Source organism: Ovis canadensis, chromosome 3 (assembly GCF_042477335.2).
Source record: "Ovis canadensis isolate MfBH-ARS-UI-01 breed Bighorn chromosome 3, ARS-UI_OviCan_v2, whole genome shotgun sequence".
NCBI classification, from domain to species: domain Eukaryota; kingdom Metazoa; phylum Chordata; class Mammalia; order Artiodactyla; family Bovidae; genus Ovis; species Ovis canadensis.
The window spans coordinates 148,915,397-148,937,460 of record NC_091247.1 but is presented as its reverse complement, the minus strand read 5'-3'; the positions used below and the strand labels follow the sequence as shown (position 1 = coordinate 148,937,460).

The 22,064-nt window shown below is 35.1% G+C and overlaps 1 protein-coding gene across 3 annotated transcripts in view; it reads right to left on the bottom strand.

Moving 5' to 3' along the window:
* Nucleotides 1-22,064, bottom strand: part of ADAMTS20 (ADAM metallopeptidase with thrombospondin type 1 motif 20) — a 203,704-nt gene that overhangs the window by 131,711 nt on the left and 49,929 nt on the right. For 2 of the 3 annotated variants that reach the window (XM_069584522.1, XM_069584523.1), the window contains exons 5-8: nt 13,891-13,974; nt 13,256-13,380; nt 11,884-11,924; nt 1,129-1,234 (exon numbers count right to left, since the gene is read on the bottom strand). In XM_069584522.1, coding sequence (XP_069440623.1) covers nt 1,129-1,234; nt 11,884-11,924; nt 13,256-13,380; nt 13,891-13,974 — 356 coding nt within the window. Of the gene's footprint in view, nt 1-827; nt 961-1,128; nt 1,235-11,883; nt 11,925-13,255; nt 13,381-13,890; nt 13,975-22,064 lie in introns of all 3 variants that reach the window. The other variant, XM_069584524.1, reaches the window with a different exon arrangement.

The following is a 22,064-nucleotide window of genomic DNA, read 5'->3' as shown; positions in this document are numbered from 1 at the left end:
CAGTCCTTACCTGTCAAAATATGTACTTAATATCAGTGTTTTAATTAAACTACTTACTGATATTCTAAACACACCTAAAAAGTTTCTCAGGAAGAAAAAAAAGGTAGTATCCTTTGCAAGAATACTGTACTAGTTAAAACCCTTGGCAACCAGCAAACACTGCCTTCAGGATGTTACCGCAATGCATGATATACCTCGAGCATGCTGCTGAACCTGCTCTACTTCAGCAAACAACGTAAAAATCTGAGTATGCATTTGGTGGGTGGTCATGAGATATAATGATGCTACAGGGAACTGAAGAGGAACTAGTTTAATAAAAATTATCTCTGCCTGAAATTATTCCAGTTGAATACTCTAAGGATGTCAAGGCATGACCAGGAAAAGACAATGGAGTTCAAGAGAAACAGCTCCAGCTTCAATTCCTTATTAGCAAATAACCAAAAAATCAAAAGAGTACTGTGGGTACGTTGGGAATCATTTTTCAGAGGATGAATTTCTAGGGGTTTCTGACTTTCTATGGGAGCTTCACGGGTATCATGGGAAATCATGGCCTCCACATTCTTAGAGCATAAAACCGCAGTCGAATTTTTAATAATATAGGAACAGATAGAATTCTAAATGTTTACAAAAAAAAAAAAAACTATAGATCTGGGAGAAAAAGTTTTAAGAAAATATTTCAGTGATTAAGAAATTCCCACAGACCACATACTCTGTTGGGGCTCTGAGCAATAAAAGCAAGAAATGAATTGATACTACAAATATTTGGGGGAGTTCCCTAGAACCAGGGGACCCTATAGGCCCTCCCATAAGACGGTAGAGCACAGTACCTGGTCATGCATAGGATAACAAGGGATAGAGGCCAGAAGTGCTTGTCATATAATCCAATACAGTAAATGAAAGAAAAGAGTTCCAAATTTCTAGTTCTTTGCTTAGTCTGTTGATCTGTGTAGCCTGTCTGACCTAACATAGATCACAAAAGAGCCAGAGTTAGCATTTCAGGGGTTAAAATTACACTACTAATATTTTGTAAAGATATAAGGTGCTAATTACTCCATTAAAGACAGAATTGTAGACATTCATGCAACGCTATGTAGAAGGCACACTACCGAGCGGACAGAAGGTACTTACACATGACCAAGCTCATGGGCTATGGTAAAGGCAGCACTGAGCCCATTTTCTTCACTAATAGAGCAGCTCCGTAAAGGGTCACACAGGGTACCTAATTCTGCTAAACCTGAAAAATTTCATGTTTGCATTTCAACAAAATGGGGAATAGCAGAATCATAAAGAAAGCACTAAAGCATTTATCATTTGGCATTACTACTTAGAATTAAATGCAGAGTCGACTGTTAATACTGCACAGATGTTTTAAAAGGCAAAGGAAAAAAAAAACAGAATGATTTATCTGTAGCTGAAACCATATACTTTCACTGAAGAAGATAATCCAGAATATGGGATAAGCAAACAATTTTTTAAAAGACAGGAAAAGGAAAAGGCCACAGGAAGAATGAAATTTTAGGCCACGTTAGTGTTATTAGTAGGCAAGGTAATGAATGTCTAAACTGGTAACAGTACTAATAAAGAAAATGGTCCAGAACAATATAAATTATAAATTTTATTTAATTTTTTAAAGCTTTGAAGCAGTATACACTTATTCAATTACCATATGATAATTAAATGACTAAAAATATGTTAAATACTTAGAATAGTGCCCAGAGTTAATAGATGTTAAATAAGGCATGATAATGACATAATCATTGGAAGCACTTGTTTTGTAACCATTTCAGCAGTGGAACACGTATCACACATCAAGATCTAGCCACTCATTTAAATAACAACTTGCAACTGGAATTGCTGCTGAAAGATGATGACAACATGAACTGGCTGGACACCAAAGACAACAGTTACAACTGATACAGTCTTTTAATCTAGGATAAGAAATATAAAATAAATGCTCATTACAATATTCCATATTTCATCAAGTTATCATTCCATTTTACCTTTTAACATAACACATAGCTTTTACTATTGCTATCCTTCAACATTTGCTTACAAATTTATTTTCTCTCCTATGATGATTCCTTCGATTAAAAAAAAAGATTTTCATATATACAATAATCAGTTTCTTATTGTAAAATTTTTCATTTAGAAATTCCTTAATATAAAATAAACAGACATATTAGCTACTGTGTTTCAGTCCTTCTTATTACGTGTACCTAAAAATAGAAATAGAAGTTAACTAAAGAATCTAAAAATACTGGAAAAAAGTCAGACTAATGAGTTCACTCACCAATACATTCTTAACAAAAATGAAAGATGCCCTCGTTCTGACTCTAATGCCAAAAAGCCTTGCTTGGGCAAAGTCCCCACCAAAAGAACTTTTCCTTAGTTAGAATCAAGACCAAAGCAAGCAGGGAAAAAAGAAAGATAGTCTTTCTTTAACAGTCCTCTGAGAAAGAATGAGAGAATTATTATTTTCTTTAAAGATTTTAAAATTCATACTGTATGGGCAATTTTTAGTGAATTTCGTATTTCTCCTTTGTCAAAATAAGTTAAACTGTACACATTGCTTTTTAAGAATATGTGTTGTTCCCTTGCCTTCACTAGTATTTTCAATTTGCCTAGTGGCTCAGTTCCAGTGTACTATTCATTTACAGTGCTGGGTATTTGAAATACAATATTGACTCCATTGGGTTCCCATGGTGGCTCAGACCATAAAGAATCTGCCTGCAATGTAGGAGACATGGGTGCAAGCCCTGAGCTGGGAAGATCCCCTGGAGAAGGGAATATACTCACTCCAGTATTCTTGCCTGGAGAATTCCATGGACAGAGAAGCCTGGCAAGCTATTGCCCATGGAGTAGCAAAGAGTCGGACATGACTGAGTGATTCATACTTTAACTTTTCACTTTTTTCATTGACTCCATTACCACCCAAACTTTGCTTCATGCTCAAAGATGGGTGGGACTTCCTATAGCTCAGATGGTAAAGAAACTGCCTGCAATGCAAGAGACCAAGGTTCAATTCCTAGGTCAGGAAGATCCCCTGGAGGAAGAAATGGCAACTCCTTCCAGCTTAAGATGGATATATTCTAAGTTGAACATCTTAGTCACATGACATATCTGTAAAAATTAGCATTGCACATGATTAAAGGTCAAGCTCAAGCATGTCCATTAGATAAACAAGACTAACAAAAATCAAAGTGAATGTATAGCCTTATAGTACCAAGCAGTTGGCTGAGAGTTTATGCCTAGATTCACTCATTCTGATTCAGGGCTCTCTAAAACTGGGCAGAGATATTAACAGAATAAACTAGCACAGCCCAAATTTGACACAGATTCCCTGTGTTTGAAAGTGCAAGAAGCTGCACAAAGTCACCAATCTATCATCTTGAAGAATAACAACAATTTTTAACTTACTTTGTAAAATATTCCCAGAGACTAAGACCACAATACTTGCAAAAGGAGATATAAGCAGGAAACTGAGTAACTATTGCCAGTATCTGGTATTTGTTATTAAGAACTATTCTTAGTTTGTTATTTTTTCCACATATTTTAGAAAGGAAACTAAAATACTAAAACTTGGGTTAATACAAGTTGTGTAGCCTTGGGCAAATTATTTATCCTCATGTATAAAATTGGAATAATAGGTCTTCATAGGTTTGTTGTAAAGATTAAATGAGTATAATCATGTTAAACCTTAGTGTAGTGTTTGATACATAGGCACTCAAATATATCAGCTATCATTATAATCACTGCTCCTCTTGATTTAAAGGATAACAGGACTACTTTGATTTGCATGGTCTATGTTTCTAGACATCAGTATGATTTATGTGCACAGGAGTAGCTGAAAACTGCAAAAAATGAATGGGGAGTGAATAACCCAAAATTTATCATTAAATCATTTTTAAAAATAGAAAAATATAGCAAATATATTCATACTTAACTTTTAGTATAAATATGTAAAAACAAGGCAAAGATAATCTAAGAAATACAGAACATATGTATCTGAGTACCAAGTCACTTCAGTTGTGTTCAACTCTTTATGACCATATGGACTATAGCCTGCCAGGCTCCTCTGTCCATGGGGTTCTCCAGGCGAGAATACTGGAGTGGATTGCAGTACCCTCCTCCAGGGGATCTTCCTGACTCAGGGATCAACGTACGTCTCTTACATCTCCTGCATGGCAGGCAGGCTCTTTACCACAAGTACCACCTGGGAAGCCTAGATATACAGAATAATACATCTAGATATATAAATATATCTAATTATATAGAATATATCTACAAAGTTAGAGAGTAGCTTGCAAGGAGAAGAGATGAGGTCTGTTGTAAAAATTAGAGTGGCAGGTGCCTACTTCCACATTTGTGGAAGATTAACTTCTAGACAGTCCTTTTACCACAAAGAAACACATCCAGTAATAAAAACTACTTTTTAAATGAATACTGAGCTCATGATGTATGAGAACTATCAAAACCCCACACCTCCAAAAACTAAGATATATTCTCTCCCTGCTCATCTCATACCTAATAATGATACATACATACATATAAACAATTGTATCATGTGAGTGAAAGTCTCTCAGTCGGGTCCAACTCTTTGCGACCCCATGAACTATACAGTCCATGGAATTCTCCAGGCCAGAATACTGGAGTGGGTAGCCTTTCCCTTCTCCAGGGGATTTTCCCAGCCCAGGGATCAAACCCAGGTCTCCCGCATTGCAGGTGGATTCTTTACCAGTTGAACCACAAGGGACGCCCCATATGATTTATATCATGTGCTAAATCCTAAACAGCAAGCAAGGAATAGTAAGAATAGGAGTTACTCTGAGAGCAAATACTGATAAAAGCAATATGATGCAGAGACTAAGAGCTTGCTAGAGGAAGCTTCAAAGTAGAGGATCTGATTCTGAACTCTCTGCCTTAAGTATAAGGGAGCTTGGTTATTAACACCCTTCAGATTACAGCAAAAACAACTGAAAATCTCTCTAGAGGAAAGAACACTTTTTAAGCAGTCCACCACTAACCTTATGGATAATTTTTATATAAATATGGACTTACACTTAGAGATCATGAAACATACAAACAAGTAAACATAGCAGAAAATTAGCAGACAACACATACTTGGTTATCAAATGTTTAGCATATGGGAACTGTCAAAGATGGCATATAAAATTACTCCAAATAAAATGTTTCAGTAAATATGAAAGGCAATGACAAATTTATGAGAAAATATAAAAAGAGTATAAACAAAATAAATAGGCAGATTTTGAATAACAACTAAGTAGAATATTTGAAATTGCAAAACATGTTGAAATGGAAAATTCAAAAAAAAAAAAAAGGAAAATTCAGGGGATGAATGAAATACCAAATTAGATGCAGCCAAAGAAAAAAAAACAATAAAATGCACATTAGAGCTGCTGGAATAAAGCATGAAGATAAAAAGAAATAAAAGGATGGAAAACAATTATAATAAATGTAAATGGACTAACTTTGGTAGTAACAAAGATTATTATGGATATCATTTTAAAAATCCAATTATATGATGGATTTATCTAAAGAAATGAGACTCTGAAAAATTGAAACAAAAGATATATCCAGCAAATATTAAACAAGAAAAAGTCAGGCTAGTTATAGTATTGCTAGACATAATATTATAAAAATAAAATTATAATGACTATATTTTCTTTAAAAAGCATTATTAGACATTAAAAAGTCACTATACAACTGCAAACAGTTCAAATCAAACTTATATGCACCTAATAAGTTAGCCCAAAAATAGATGAAACAAAGTATCTGAACACTGTAACTGAAGAAATTTTAATGTCAAATTAAAAATAAAGAGTAACAAAGACATATTCATGTTTCAGGTTAGTGTCCTACTAAGCAAAAAAAAAAAAAAATAGTAAATATGTAGTTGATTTGAATAGCATAAATTGATTTAACAGACATAGTTAAGAATATACATCCTGTTTGAACATACACAAACATTTTTTAATTGGCCACATAATAGACCATACAATTGAAGTCTAGCATGGAGGATTTTGAGCATGACCTTGCTAGCATGTGAAATGAGAGCAGTTGTGCAGTAGTTTGAACATTCTTTGACATTGCCCTTCTTTGAGACTGGAATGACAACCGACCTTTTCCAGTCATGTGGCCACTGCTGAGTTTTCCAATTTGCTGGCATATTTAGTGCAGCACTTTCACAGCATCATGTTTTAGGATTTGAAATAGCTCAGCTGGAATTCCATCACCTCCACTAGCTTTGCTGCTAGTGATGCTTCCTAAGGTCCACCTGACTTTGCACTCTAGGATGTCTGGCTCCAGGTGAGTGATCCCACCACTGTAGTTATCTGGATCATTAAGATCTTTTTTGTATGGTTCTTATGTGTATTCTTGCCACCTCTTCTTAATATCTTCTACCTCTGTTAGGTTCATACCATTTCTGTCCTTTATTGTGTCTGACTTTGCATTAAATATTTCCTTGGTATCTCTAATTTTCTTGAAGAGAACTCTAGTCTTTCCCATTCTATTGCTTTCCTCTTTTTTTTTTTTTTTTTTGCATTGTTCACTTAGGAAGTCTTTCTTATCCCTCTTTGCTATTCTCTGGAACTCTGCATTCAGATGGGTATATTTTTCCTTTTCTCCTTTGCCTCTCTTCTCATCTTTTCTCAGATATTTGTAAGGCCTTCTTAGACAACCATTTGCCTTTTTTGCATTTCTTTTTCTTGGGGATGGTCTTGATCACTGCCTTCTGTACAATGCTACAAACCTCTGTCCATAGTTCTTCAGGCACTCCGCCTATCATATCTAGTCCCTTGAATCTTATTTGTCACTTCCACTATATAAGCGAAAGGTATTTGATTTAGGTCATACCTGAAAGGCTTGGTGGTTTTCCCTACTTTCTTCAACTTAAGCCTGAATTTTGCAATAAGGAGTCCATGATCTGAGCCACAGTCAGCTTCTGGTCCTGTTTTTGCTGACTATATAGAGCTTCTCCATCTTATGTACACATAGAGAGAGCTTATATAGAAAACTGGATTTAGAAAAGGCAGAGGAACCAAAGATCAAATTGGCAACATCTGCTGGATCACAGAAAAAGCAAGAGAATTCCAGAAAAACATCCACTTCTGCTTTATTGAATACACTAAAGCCTTTGACTGTGCGGATCACAACTAACTGTGGAAAATTCTTAAAGAGATGGAAATGAGATCACCTTATCTGTCTTTTGAGAAACCTGTGAGCAGATAAAGTAGAAACAGCTAGAACTGGATATGGAATAACAGACTGATTCAAAATTGAGAAAAGAGTACATCAAGGCTGTATATTGTCACCTTGCTTATTTAATTTATATGTGTAGTACATTATGCGAAATGCTAGGCTAGAAGAAGCACAAGCTGAAACCAAGATTGCTGGGAGAAATATCAATAACCTCAGATATGCAGATGATACCATTCTTATGGCAGAAAGCAAAGAAATAAAAAGCTTCTTGATTAAAGTGAAAGTGGAGAGTGAAAAATTTGGCTTAAAACTCAACATTCAAAAAACTAAGAACATTACATCTGGCCCTACCACTTCATGGCAAATAGATGGGGAAACAATGGAAACAGTGACAGACTTTATTCTCTTGGGCTCCAAAATCACTGCAGATGGTGACTACAGCCTTGAAATTAAAAGATACTTGCTCCTTGAAAGAAAAGCTATGACAAACCTATACAGCATTTCAAAAAGCAGAGACATTACTTTACTGACAAAGGTCCATCTAAACAAAGCTATGGTTTTTCCAGTAGTCATGTATGGATGTGAGAGTTGTACCATAAAGAAAGCTGAGCACTGAAGAATTGATGTTTTTGAACTGAGGTTTTGGAGAAGTCTCTTGAGAGTCCCTTGTACTGCAAGGAGATCCAACCACTCCATTCTAAAGGATATCAGTCCTGGGTGTTTATTGGAAGCACTGATCCTGAAGCTGAAGTTCCAATACTTTGGCCACCTGATGCAAAAAGCCAACTTATTGGAAAAGACCCTGATGCTTGGAAATACAGAGGCAGGAGGAAAAGGGGACGACAGAGGGTGAGATGGTTGTATGATGTCACCAACTCAATGGACATGAGTTTAAGCAAGGAGATGAGCTCTGGGAGATGGTGAAGGACAGGGAAGCTGCTGCAAACCATAAGGTCACACAAAGTCAGACATGACTGAGTGACTGAACAATAGACCATACAGGGGATATCAAAAGACTTAAAAGAATGGGTATCATATAGATCATGTTCTGCAACTACAATGAAATTGAACAAAAAACACTAAATCTTGATACATTCATATAATTTTAAATGCATTTCTAAATTCAAGTTAGTTAATTCAAGTCTAGTTAATCAGTGAAGAAATCAAGATGGATTTATACATACTTAGAATTTTAAAATTTTAAATGCCATTGAAAATATCTATAAAAACATGTAGGACATAGCAAAATGATACCTTGAAGTAAATGGGTAGTCTTAACAAAATTAGAAAAGAAAAACGTGGGGGGTTTGTGAGCGAAGCAAACATAAGTAAATTGGGGGAAAATGAGAGAGAGAAAGCAGAAATTAAAGAAATAAAAATGAGATTAAAAGAAAGAGTTGATCCTCTAAAAAAAGAAAAATGTAATAGACAATATTTCAGTGAAATTGAGCCATTTAAAGAAGTTCAAATAAATAATATCAGAAATAAAATGAGGCTTGTAGACAGGTATAGACAAGAGTTTAAAAGAAAGTGCTATGAGAATAATTTAAGTTATAAATTTTACTACTAAAAGAAATGGTATAATATCTAGAAAAACAGTTTTTAAAGCACATTCAAAAAGATGTTTTTTTAAGTCTGATTATCCTTGGAGAAATTAAATGGTAAAATATATTTCCACACAGGAAAGATAAAACCCAGATGGTTTTCTAGGTGGGATCTCCCATGCTTTAAAGGTATAGATCACTCCAATGCTATATAAAATCTTCCAGAGAATGGGAAAAAATATATACTCCCAACAAATTTGGCATGGTGAATAAAACCTGGGTATCTGTGTCACTCTTCCTACTCATGACACCAACTGTCTCGCTGTTCACACTGTCCGCACTTTCGCTAAGCCCAGGCTAGACAAGGCGTGAGCTGAGAAGGAGCCGTAGGAACTACAGACACATTTATTCTCACTGGGCTGGCACGGCAGCCAAAACACAGCCACTCTCCTGACTCACGCAGCAGTCGTAGCAGCAGCCACAATATAACCATAATGCGGCAGTAATACAGCCACGGCATAACCTCACATAACATAGCCATGATGCCACTCCAATGTAGCCCCAGTGCCACAGCAGCGAGGGCTCTTGTGGTGATGCTCTGACTGGCAGAAGGCACAAAGCAGCTTGTGACCAAGCAAGTATCTCGTGACGCCCATGCGCAGCGCTGTAAGTGATCTCAGCTGTTACATATTATTTACAAAACGTGCCGAGAGAGAGCCTGACCGGGCCATCTTGGCTAATTTGCTCTCTCCTCACAGTATCAAAATCAGAGAAATACAATCAAAGGAATGTCATTTCAGTCCTGAAAATATATGCATGGAATGAAATCTAGTGGTGTGTTTAGAAACAAACAAAAAAAAAAAAAAGGAAAAAACCTTAATCAAGATTGGTTCAGTGTTACAAAACTCATAAAAGGAATTCATAAGATTAAAATAATCATATGATCACTTCTAGATCTGCAAAAATTTTTAATAAAAAGTATACATTTTCTAAGTTTCAGAAAATTATGGTAAGTTTATCAGCCAAGAAGAACTTGTGGCAAATATTCCTAATGGTGAAACTTTACAAATATTCCCTTTAAAATCAAGGAAAAAAATGCTATCATCATCATTTCTATTCAACATTCAACAAGGTTTTTATCTTACTTTAAGACAAAAAAAAAAGGAAAAGAAAAAGGAAAAGAAAAAGATTTTTAAAAAGGAAAGAATATTATAAGGATTGAAGAAGGGAAAAGAATAACAGCCATAATTTACAATGATATAAATGCCCACAGGTAAATTATGAGATTAATGAATCAGGTGTCTATATTTAAAATCAATAATCCAAATAATTTATTATATTTCTATCAATCAACATCATACACCAATATACTAATAAAAGAGGTAAATGAAAGTTGGGCACAATAAACTCAACAAAAATAATACATATTACTAAAAAATATTTTAAAAGACCTTCACAAATAGATAACTGTTTCATAATGACTTAACATACTGGTCTAAAATTTTATAGGCGATCATAGGTCCAAGAATAGCCACAAACTCTTGAAGAAAATTAGAGTATATACTCTATGAATTATGATTTATCATACAGCTATATAATTTGAATTTATGGAATTGGTAGATGAACTAAATAAAAAGTATTGATTAATGAAACAGCAGGATGTTTGCACATGCCAGTGCGAACAGAAATTTTATATGTGGCACTGCAGATTCTAAGGAAAGGCACTGCAGATTCTAGGAAACTAATCAAAACATGATCTCAGGAAACTGGATATCCACACAGAAAAGAATCTTACAAAACTGGATCCTTATTTGATACCATATCAAAAAAACTCAAATAGTAATAAGAAAACAGAATAATACATTCAGATTTTGCACTACAGAATACTTAGAAGGCTATAATTTCATTAATAAGACATAAAATTTCTAACTCTAAAATTATAAATTCAGCTACAGTATACATTTTCATACAAACACAACAATAATCATTAAGGAACTAATCATTAAGAGATATTTACAATACATATAATCTAAAAAGGGTTTGGTATCAAGAAGTTATAAAGAACACTAAAAGGCATAAGAAAATGAAAAGTACTACAGCAGAAAAACAGGCAACTTTTTTTCACTTATTTCATTCCTCTCAGAAAAGATATATAAATGGCTAGTAAATATATAAAAAGATGACCAGACTCCAGGGAACTGAAAATTACTACCCTAATGAAATATATTAAATTTAGATTGCCAAAAATGAGAAATTTGAAGATTCTTATATTGATAAGAATATAATCAAAAGGAATGCTTAAATACTATTGATAAAAAATGAAAATTGGTACCACTTTGGAAAATAATTTGGTATATCTTATAAAGCTGAACATGAGCACACTTAATGACAAGAAATTCTAATCTTAGGAATATACCTTAGGGTCTTATAATAAAGTTCCTAATAGAAAAAAGCTGAAATCAGCCCAAGTATTCACTGACAGAATAAAGATATGTGAACCATGGTTGAAATATTATGTAATAGTGAAAATGCATGAACTAAAGCTCAAAAATAAGCATAATCAAGCAGTTTCTTGTAAGAATACATACATGTGCTATAAAACTATTTTTCAAAAAAATGGAAGGAACTGGCACATACAACATTTATGCAACTGATTATCTCTTGGGAAAATGCAAGGGATAGAATAAGGACTTAGCACAGGCCATAGAACAGTACTGCTAAATTTCTAATTCTTAAATCTAATTCATAAATCAGATAGTGAATTCATGGCTATTCATTTTATTTTCCTTGCTTTACATTTGCATATAAGTTATTATGTACTATTTTGTATGGATCAAATGATACATAATAAAATACTTTAAAAAATAAATAAATAAAATACTTTAAATATGTTAAGTTTTGCACAGCACTTGATATTTAGTAATTGTTATATAAATAGTAGTTCCTAGTATTCTTTAAAACTTATAGAAGCAAAAATCAAATAATAGTGACACTATAATCATTAATCAAGACAACTAAACAAAATGATTAATATGTAAATTAAGAGAAAGATAATCTAAACATCATCCTAAATAATTCAGTAAACAATTATATAAGCTATATTTACAAAATAACTCACCTAATGTGTCACATTTCTCTCTAGCTCCACAAATGTCTTCCCTTAAAACAAAATATTTTGAAGCATTTTTAGAAAATATTTTTGCAACACGCCAAAGCAAAGACAAAGAAGCTTTAATTTTGACATATCTCTTGCCCTAAATTGACTTCTAAGATCTAGTTTTCTCAAGCTCTCAGTAAGTTTAAACCTAGAGTAATGCACCATTTTTGCATACCAATAAGCAAATAGGTACAGTATAAAAGTGACTGCTATAAACAGCTGGAGCTTAATCAATTTCAATGAAAAGCTTTCTTAATGTATTTTTCACCTCTCTGCCTTTACCTTTGCAGTAGTATATGTAATACTCTTTTCTTGATGTTTCAACATGATTATGAACTAAAGCTATTATTCTCTGCTGCAAAATAATGATGTTCTCAAATGTTACCAAGTTGCTTAAACTTTTTGTTTCTGCATTACTCGGTCTCTAACCATTCAATATGACAATTCTCTAGTCTCTTTCCCCATGGCCTCCTCTTAGAGCCCTTTTCTTCCCTCCTATTTTAATCTGTTATCTCTAGGCATAACCTAGGGCATTAGAATACAGTGTATAAATGTGAGCAATTCTGCTTTAGTTTGGAAAAGAGATAAAGCACATGGACTATGTCAGTTGTTTTATACTGACTGAAGATTTTCATTTCAGGGTTCTAGAAAGTCAAAATTTCTCTGAATCTGACCTTCAAGCAAAAGATTTTTTTCCCTTTTGGCCAACCAACCAAGCAAAACAAACTACAAACCTGGGATTCTTATACCATGACGGTGGCTGAAACAACAGTGTGAATTAACAATGTACTTATAAAATAATCATTTTATAACAATAGCTGTTTTTCATTTAAATAAATAGGGTTGAGAAAAAAGCTTAGCAAAAGCAGCCCAGTAATTAAGATACAAACTGAGCAACAAAACACAGAGCAGATAGGGCTTTTTTAAAGTATAAGGAGTCCAAAATAAATTCAGAGGCTTTATTTTCCAAGCAATTGGAAGGTCAAATAGGGAAGAAACAAAATGCATTCCCAGTTCCATAACTATGTTAATTTTCAAATAATTTTCCTAATTCTGTTATTCTGTCACTAACATACTAAGGAAATCATTTTGTTTAGGTCAAGCCGTTACTTAGCAACCTAATGCTGCTAATTTCCTAAGGAATCAGGCCAGTGTTCTGGTCTGAAAGAAACAGAAGAATGCTTTCATTCAAGGGTATCTTTCGTAATGCAAGTTCTCATAGAACACTACTATGTACTACTGATAAAGAATTAAGGTAACAAGAAGTATTAGTAATCGTGCAGGAGACAAAGGGTAAACAATTTCATTGGAAGGGTTATTCCTAGAATTGTACCTTGTGATAAGAACAGCAGTATCATGGTGGGATGGGTGGGCATCGTCAAGAACATTCTGAGTTTGTTGCCACAAACAGAAGTTGCGTAACGTGGTAGCTGCATTAAAACTGATGACTGGTCCTTCCTACACACAAAAAAGCAACAATTCAACAATTACATCAAAACATTCATGCCCTCTCCCTTCCAAACTTGTCAGTGTTTATGCAGTTCATTAAATAGCATTTTTATAGGCAAATGAAGAAGTCACTTCATTGCTCCCTCATACCTCAAACATATTTTAGCAATCCTTAAAACATTGTGATCAAAACAGAACTGAATTAGATGCTTCTCAATGTAAGCATCCAATATTTCAGATCAAAAAAACAACTTCTAAAAATGATATTTTAAATCTAACAGTAATAAAAAGTGAGTATCCGATTGTTTTCAACCTTAACTTTTTAAATTGTTTATTACTTGCTGTGGCTTCCTCTGTTGTCATTTCATTTCCATCATGATGGAAAAAGTCAACCTCATTCCTTTCCGAATCAAGATTTTTAACATGTTTTTCAATTATCCCATTTCATGATCTACATACATATATTCCTCCTAAGAGCCTACTACAACTAGGAATATTAGTTTTAGAACTGTTTCTTACCTGCTCATCATGAATTATAACTAATTTTACAATTACTATGTTTATAAGATTTCCAATACTTGAGTCCTTGTAGATTGCTGCAACCTGCAAGGAAAAAGTATAAGATTTGATGCCTAAAATCAATATTTTTTTCTCAAAAGGAAATTAAAACCAATCTGACAGCATCAATTTCCCAATTCATTTGCACACTGGTATCTCCCAGGGAGCTTTTCATAAACCTTAAAGCTCAGGCCACATCCCCCCTCCTCAATGAAATCAGAAGCTCTAGGGTTGAGACACAGGCATCAGTATCTTTTAAAACTCCCTGGGATTTTTCTGATTCCAATGTGAAGCCAAGTTTGAGAAACAGTATCCTTAATCTTGTTGCTGAGATTAATCCATTGATCAGCAGCATCCATATCACCTAGAGCTGATCAGAAATACAAACTCTCAGGCCCTACCTGGACAAGTGAGTCAGAATCTTTAGTTTAATAAGATCTTCAAGGCATCTGAATATGGACTGGGGCTTGGAAATACTGTTCTATATGATTCAGCAAAAAATTCACTCTATTCTGTGTCACAATCCACAATCTATGTGACCAAAATACTCCATAAAAATAAACACATAAATTTTACCTATTCTTTGGTAGTTTTACCTAATCTTTCTTGCCATGACTGGGTATTTTCAATTCTGAATATGCTTATGGTTTTTAATTGCTTAGCACCATTAGAATCCATGGAGACAAATTCATCAAGAATCACAAAGAGTCATTAGTTCAGTTCAGTCACTCAGTCATGTCCAACTCTTTGTGACCCCATGGACTGCAGCACACCAGGCTTCCCTGTGTTATCATCAACTCCTGGAGCTTCCTCAAACTCATGTCCATCGAGTCAGCAAAGAGCCACAGAAGAAGTCATAGGTCACAATCTGGTCTTCCACTCTCCAAAACTGGAGAATGCAACTCTACAAGGGACTCTGCACGGGCTCAGTTTGTGACTGATAGTGAAAGTGTTGTACAATTCACCAATTAATATCCTCCTCTTACAGCCACCACGGAGGTTGCCAGATAGCAAGAGTGTATTCCATGACCAACACCTCTGCCTAGGATTTCTGTAGAGATATACCTTTCTGGAGCTGGGCCACCCATGCCATGAAAATTGCTTCTGAATGTGGATCACCATCTCCTGGACCACTGCCCAAACCAAGACAGCAATTCCTTCAGGAGGTGCTACTTCTTTCATTTATTTAATTAATACTCAGCAAATATTCCTTCCTTTATTGGCTACAGACCCAGAGACAGGGAAGAGAAGATGATCCCTGACCTCGTGGAGCTTACAGTTTCCTAGAAGTACCAACAGTGGAGCTCTGATCCTATCACCCAAAGTCGCTTCAACATAATGAATAACATGAGAACCATCAGAACCAGGCCCAAAAGCATCTCTAGAAATGCTGACCCTGTAGGTCAGCATGAACTTAAATAAAGTTTCTAGCATTTTTCCTATTGTTTTAGCTGTACAACCACAAGCACAGATTGACCATCTTTACCTGCAGTGATGCCTTTTGTTCTAGCATTTTTTGGCAAGAGAGATGGTCACCCCCGTGGAGATAAGAGTTCAGTTAAACAGAGACAGGCAGATGACTGGCAATTTCACACTGGTCGGCTAGTATTGCAGTATTGCTCACTTTAAAATGGCAGCTGTGGAAAAATCTATGGCTGAACTAATATAGAGAGAGTTACATGGAAAACGAGCATCTATTGTAAAAAAACAGAGTATACCCATATGTGTGCCTTCTGAGTTATCCTCTGACCATGTGAGGTTAAAAGTAGATGCTTCCCTAAGTCAAACTAGAAGGTAAACAAAGCACCTCAAAGGCAAGCACAAAGGCTCTTTTAATGAAAGCCAATTGGGAAGACTTGCCACTGGCCAGAATGCATTCCTGGTCCTCCAGAGATAAAAGCTTAGGCACTGTGAAGTATCTAAATGGCTAATTTCTCTACGCATTGCCTGAAATGTGCTGCCTACAAATGGCAATCTGGATACATAATATAAACTATAAAATAACCACAAAAATGTTTTCAGTTTCAGAAGAAAACAGATGCGGCACCTTGATTGACAAGAGACCGAGCAACCAGCTAGAATTTAGAAACACGTTCCCTGTGTTCTGATACTGTTTTTTAAAATATATTACTTCAGCAAAATTTCTGTTAAAATTTAACTTTAGAAAAAAAAATAATTCAAGTAATTATGCAAGATGGGCAATGTTATGAAGTAGAGTCCTTTTAATTCCAATGTTAACTGACACTTGTTGATAACACCTAATTACCAGGCTGCTATAAAGATTAAATGCGATGGTGTACAGCAAGCATTTAGATCACTAGAAAAATAGCGTGGATGAACCTATTTTCAGGGAAGGAATAGAGACATGGACATAGAGAACGGGCTTGTGGACATGGGGGGCGGGCAATGGAGAGGAGAGGGTGAGACAAATCAAGAGAGCGGCACCGGCACGCATACACTTCGTGTAAAACAGATAGCGAGTGGCCAGTTGCTGTCTGGCACAAGGAGCTCAGCTCAGTGCTCTGTGATGACCTAGAGGGGTAGGAGGGAGTGATGGGAGGGAGGCTCAAGAGGGAGGGGATATATACACACATATAGCCCATTCACTTCATTGTACAGCAGAAACCAACAAAACCTCATAAAGCAATTATACTCCAATTAAAACCAAACAAAAGCAACAACAATAAAAAATAAAGAACACTAGTTATTGTAAAGAAAAGCATTTAGATCAGGGTCTGGGTCACAGTGATCAATGACAGCTATTATTACTACGTTCAGAAGAAAAGGCATATGTTATATATAATGTTTATTCTAGTTCATGTGTTTCCAATTAGTTATCATAGAATGGCAAATTGAAAGCAAAGGATCCAAAAGCTTCACAGTTTTATCTCTTTCAATATTTATTAAATATCTACTGGCTTACCTAATACCATTAAAAATTCAGTCTTCCAGGGGTAAAAGACACAGATGGTTCAGTTTAAATAATTATTCATATATGCCCCCAAAAAATCCTCAGGATGGTATTTTCTAAGTGTATATAAAAACACTAAAATGTCATGTTTCTATATATACTTCTGTGTGTAAAACAGATAAGCTAGTGGGAAGATAGCATAGAGAGTTCAGTTCAGTGCTCTGTGACAACCTAGAAGAGTGGGATGGTGGCGGTTGAGAGGGAGGCTCTAGAGGGAGGGGATGTATGTATACAGACAGCTGGTTCAGCTCTAGAGGGAGGGGATGTATATATACAGACAGCTGGTTCACACTGTTGCACAACAGAAACTAACACAACAGTGTAAAGCAAATACACTCCAATAAAAATTAATTAATTAAAATTAAATGGCATGTCTCTTCAAGGTCATTTTGCTTATTTAATTGTAGACACTTACTTCTTACTGTTTTATGTATTGACCTTTATAATCTATGTGCTCACACCCTATACATATATATTTTTTACAGTATTTGGATATTTAAAGGTGCTTTTATTGAATAACTGTTCAATTAAGCTGAATGGTGAATCAGGCAGGTAAGTGATCAGAAGGCCTACTTGTTATTTCAGAAGCTTTTCTAATTATCATGACAACATGCTTCTCTTATCCCTAAAACTGCCACCCCATAATAGGCCACCACAATGATAGGATATCATGTTTGCAACTTCCTCATAAATACATAACTAAAATATTTATTGAATATTTACTGTGTGTCAGATGTGATCTAAGTTTTAAATGTATTAATTCACTTAATAATTCTCAACAAATTTTATAAGCTGGAAACTATTGTGTCCATTTTACATATAAGAAAATTAAGGTACGGAGAAATTCATAACACACTCAAGGTTAGGCGGCTGGGAGCAACAGAGTAATTTCCACCCGAGGTAGTCTAGCTTCAGCTCTGACTAGTTTGTCTGATCTTATGAAATTTCAGCATTTTACCCTAAGTACTTCCTAAATAGCTCTTGGCACAAACATTATTTTAGACCCTGACATGATTCATGCCCCACCCCTGACACTGTCCTGCTAGTTACTTGACCATGGCCTCAGAAGTCCTACACAGACAGGAGACCTAGATTTCAGCTCTGGCTCTTACTAGTTACAAGCCAGTTGTCCACCTCTGGAAATAGATTTATCTACTTTTTATCTCAATACCCCTCACCACACTGAGCACCAAGCACCCTTGGTCACAATGCCTTGGTGTACTGGATTAGTACTCACCAGAAGCTGTTGGGAAAAGGGTGTGAGAACATTTGTTTTAAAGAAAAAAAATTATTCCGCAGTTGGAGAAAAGTTGAGTAAAAAGATATCTTCATGGGTATCTTGGAGTGGATAACTTTTAGAGTGGATAACTCCATGGATAACTCTTCATGGAGTCTTGGCTAGGTGAAGTCTTGACTAGCCGTGAGTAGTCTTGACATGCATAAATATTAAATGTACGAGAGGTATTTATTGTATGCAGCATCTTACTCAACTGCCTGGCCAAATTCTCTTTTTCCCTCCATCAACAAACCACAGGACTAGTATCCCACCCCACAGACTATACTGTAGAAAATACTAGATCAGATTACTAAGGTACATTTTCTATTCTATAAAACCATGTAATATTATTATATATAATTGTAATCACTCCATTTTAGAGTGCTATGCATTTGGACTTTTATTAATCCAATTAAAATGTGTTCAATTCTTTATCCTGTAAGAGATTTTTTTCCCCCGGCATATAGAATTCATATTGATTTACAGGCCTCATAAAATAGTAAACATTGCTTCATAGATAATTAGCAAAAGGAAAAGAAATGCTATAAATTGTTTAAATATTTTAAGAAAATCTCAGGCAACATACAGTTCATGCAATATGCAAATTATATCTCTATTAACTGACTACTATTTTGAAACACAGCTTCAGCAAATGTTCATATATGGCATGTTTAGAGACCACCTTTCTTTTAAAGCCATTTAAAAAAATTAAGATAATTGACATATATCAGTATATTAGTTGTAGGTATACAATGATTTGATATATATGTGTATATGTGTGTGTGTGTGTGTATTACAAATGACCACTACAATAAGTTTAGTTAACATTCATCACCATATATAGTTGTATTTTTTTTTCTAAAAATAAGGACTTTTTAGATCTACTCTCTTAGCAACTTTCAAATACAAAATACAGTGTTGCTAACTATAGTCACCATGCTGTACATTACATTCCCCAGGAGTTATTTATCTTATAACTGGTTATTTGTACCTTCTGACCACCTTCACCTTTGAAGTTATCTATAAAAAACTGATTTTAGCAAAGTGAACAGATTTTGTTACATAGATCCTTACTCATCAGAAAGATGTTATTGTTTTTAAGTTAGAAAATGACATTCCACATATGTCCAAAGAAAATACATGCAAAGAATTAAGAACAGGTAGAGCACTGAGTTGAAGGAAAAGGTAACATAAAATGGTTGAATATGATGTACGAAAGCAAATCATTAGTTTTATTCTAATGTGGTTGGAAATTTTCCCCATCCTAAATAACACCAATAAAGACAACTCAGAGAATTGAAAGCAATGATATTAAGGCAATGTAATGTAGGTAAAACTTTCTAGTTGATAACTGCCTCTAACAGCAACTGTGTTTTTAAAAATAGGGCTAATTCCTGACAAATGATGCTCTTGAGATTTACATTATTAAATCTGTAACAAGGTGAATATTATCAAATCAAACTTTGTAAACAAAAGGAGTGTGGGGGCTTCTGACAATATTTCCAAGGTTTATTAAACAGTAAGTCATTGCATATCAAAATAAATCTGCTGAAAAAAGTAATTTTCCTAATTTAAATACTACTTAATAGTTTAATAATGAATTTAAAATGACATTTTAACCTGATAATATCACCCAAATTCTCTAAGGAAAAATTTTAGAGTAGCAAAAAGTTGAACATCTCTGCTCATTTAACACACACTTATTTCATTAGGTACACTATACACCACAAATGTGTTTTTCCCAGCTAATTTTAATGTTATTTCTAGAAACTCTTTGAAAAGAGATCACTAAGCTATTTTTACAACATGAGTAAAGCACTCTAAAAGGTGAATTAAATCACACATTATTTCTATATCCACTGCACTCAGCTACTGTTAAAATGTTGAAAGAAAAGGAAAAGTTTGAGAAGACAGCAGAATTGTTTACTTTGAATGGGATGAGTAAAGATAGATAATCCCCCTCTAAAGTATGTATACAATCTATCTGCTCAATGCTGAAAGCATTCGGCAGTCTCCCTCACTATATCTGGAGCTCAACACAAAATCTCTTTTGTCACTTTGAACTTTTCTTTAAATGACTCTCAATCATATTCCAGGTGTAAATCACATGTTCTTGTCTTTTTCCTAAGTTACTATGACCAAAAAATATTACCAATACACCAAGTCTGTCTGAATAAATACAGTTAATGTCTCTTTAAAACTCAGGACATACACAAAACTTGAATGGCTTCTTCTTCAACTGGCAACATTTGGAGACAGTTTTGGGGAGACAGCATTCCTCTTACTTCTTTAGAGCAATATGAAAATGGACTTCACAAGTGCAGATAAAACAAGCTGGGTTATATTTGACAAGTCTCCATGTAGTGTGACCAGCTGTCCCTGTCTGCTTAGGACTGAGGGATTTCCAGGGATATAAGATTTTTAATACTAAAACTAAGAAATTCCCAAACAAAACAAGTCTATTGATTTTCTCCAAGTTTCTCTTTACCTTTAATATGGTTTACATCTACAAATATAGCTACAGCCACTATTGTTAACTAATAAAATAACAATGCATGTCAAAAATCATAAAGTCTGCTGACTTTCCTATGCTGCTAAGTCACTTCAGTCATGTCCAACTCTGTGCGACCCCATGACAGCAGCCCACCAGGCTCCCCCTTCCCTGGGACTCTCCAGGCAAGAACACTGGAGTGGGTTGCCATTTCCTTCTCCAATGCATGAAAGTGAAAAGTGAAAGGGAAGTCGCTCGGTTGTGTGCGACTCTTAGCGACCCCATGGACTGCAGCCTACCAGGCTCCTCCATCCATGGGATTTTCCAGGCAAGAGTACTGGAGTGGGGTGCCATCGCCTTCTCCAATATCCTTATTTAAACACTTAATGAAAGAAAAAAGGAATAGAGAAAACAAAAAACCCAGGTAATCTGAAGTCATCTGAAATCGGACCTCTGAAGAAGAAAGTATGTATAAAACCAAAACTACCTCAAAAGGGAGATTTATCCTCCTAAATTTTTCCTCCTATAGTCCATGGGGTTGCAAAAGAGTCGGACATGACTTAGTAACTAAACAACAACATCTATATTTGGAATATCCCCCTATTCCTCAACTGTGGCAATATTTCCCTATGAATGAAAGCTAAACACAGATTAACTGACAGCATCTACGAACACTTCATCTTAACTGAAATGGGCTCTTCAAATGGAATTAAACATCTAGGGAATGGTACATGCATGCATTGTTCTGTGGCTTCAAGCAATCCCAGAACCAGATTTACTTTCCATGATGGCAGAAGGTTGACTTTGTCATTCATGAACTCTGGTTTTAAAACCCCCATGGACAACTTCACAAGGTACATCACAATATCTTCTAACTGATACTGTGATTATAATGATTTTAATCACAAAATACATATGACAAAACTTTTCAGAGGATGGTACCATCATCAAAACTGTATGTAATTATTCAAAAATTACTTTTGTGTTCCTTTACCTCTTAGAGTCAATATTTCCAAAGCACTGATACGGGAGTTGTCATTTAACATCAAAACCTGCTGTACTTATAAAATCTAGTAATTTTCTTCACTATCTCTATCACCTTCCCAATTTTCTTAATGAATATCTTCTTCAACCATATAAAATTTCCAAGTTTAACCCACACTATTCCATATAAATGATATAATTTCCTATATATCAATCAGCATCCTCCATGTTCTCATTAGAATCCCTTCACAATGAGCATGCCACTGCTGCTGCTGCTGCTGCTAAGTCACTTCAGTCGTGTCCGACTCTGTGCAACCCCATAGGCGGCAGCCCACCAGGCTCCCCTGTCCCTGGGATTCTCCAGGCAAGAACACTGGAGTGGGTTGCCATTTCCTTCTCCAATGCATGAAAGT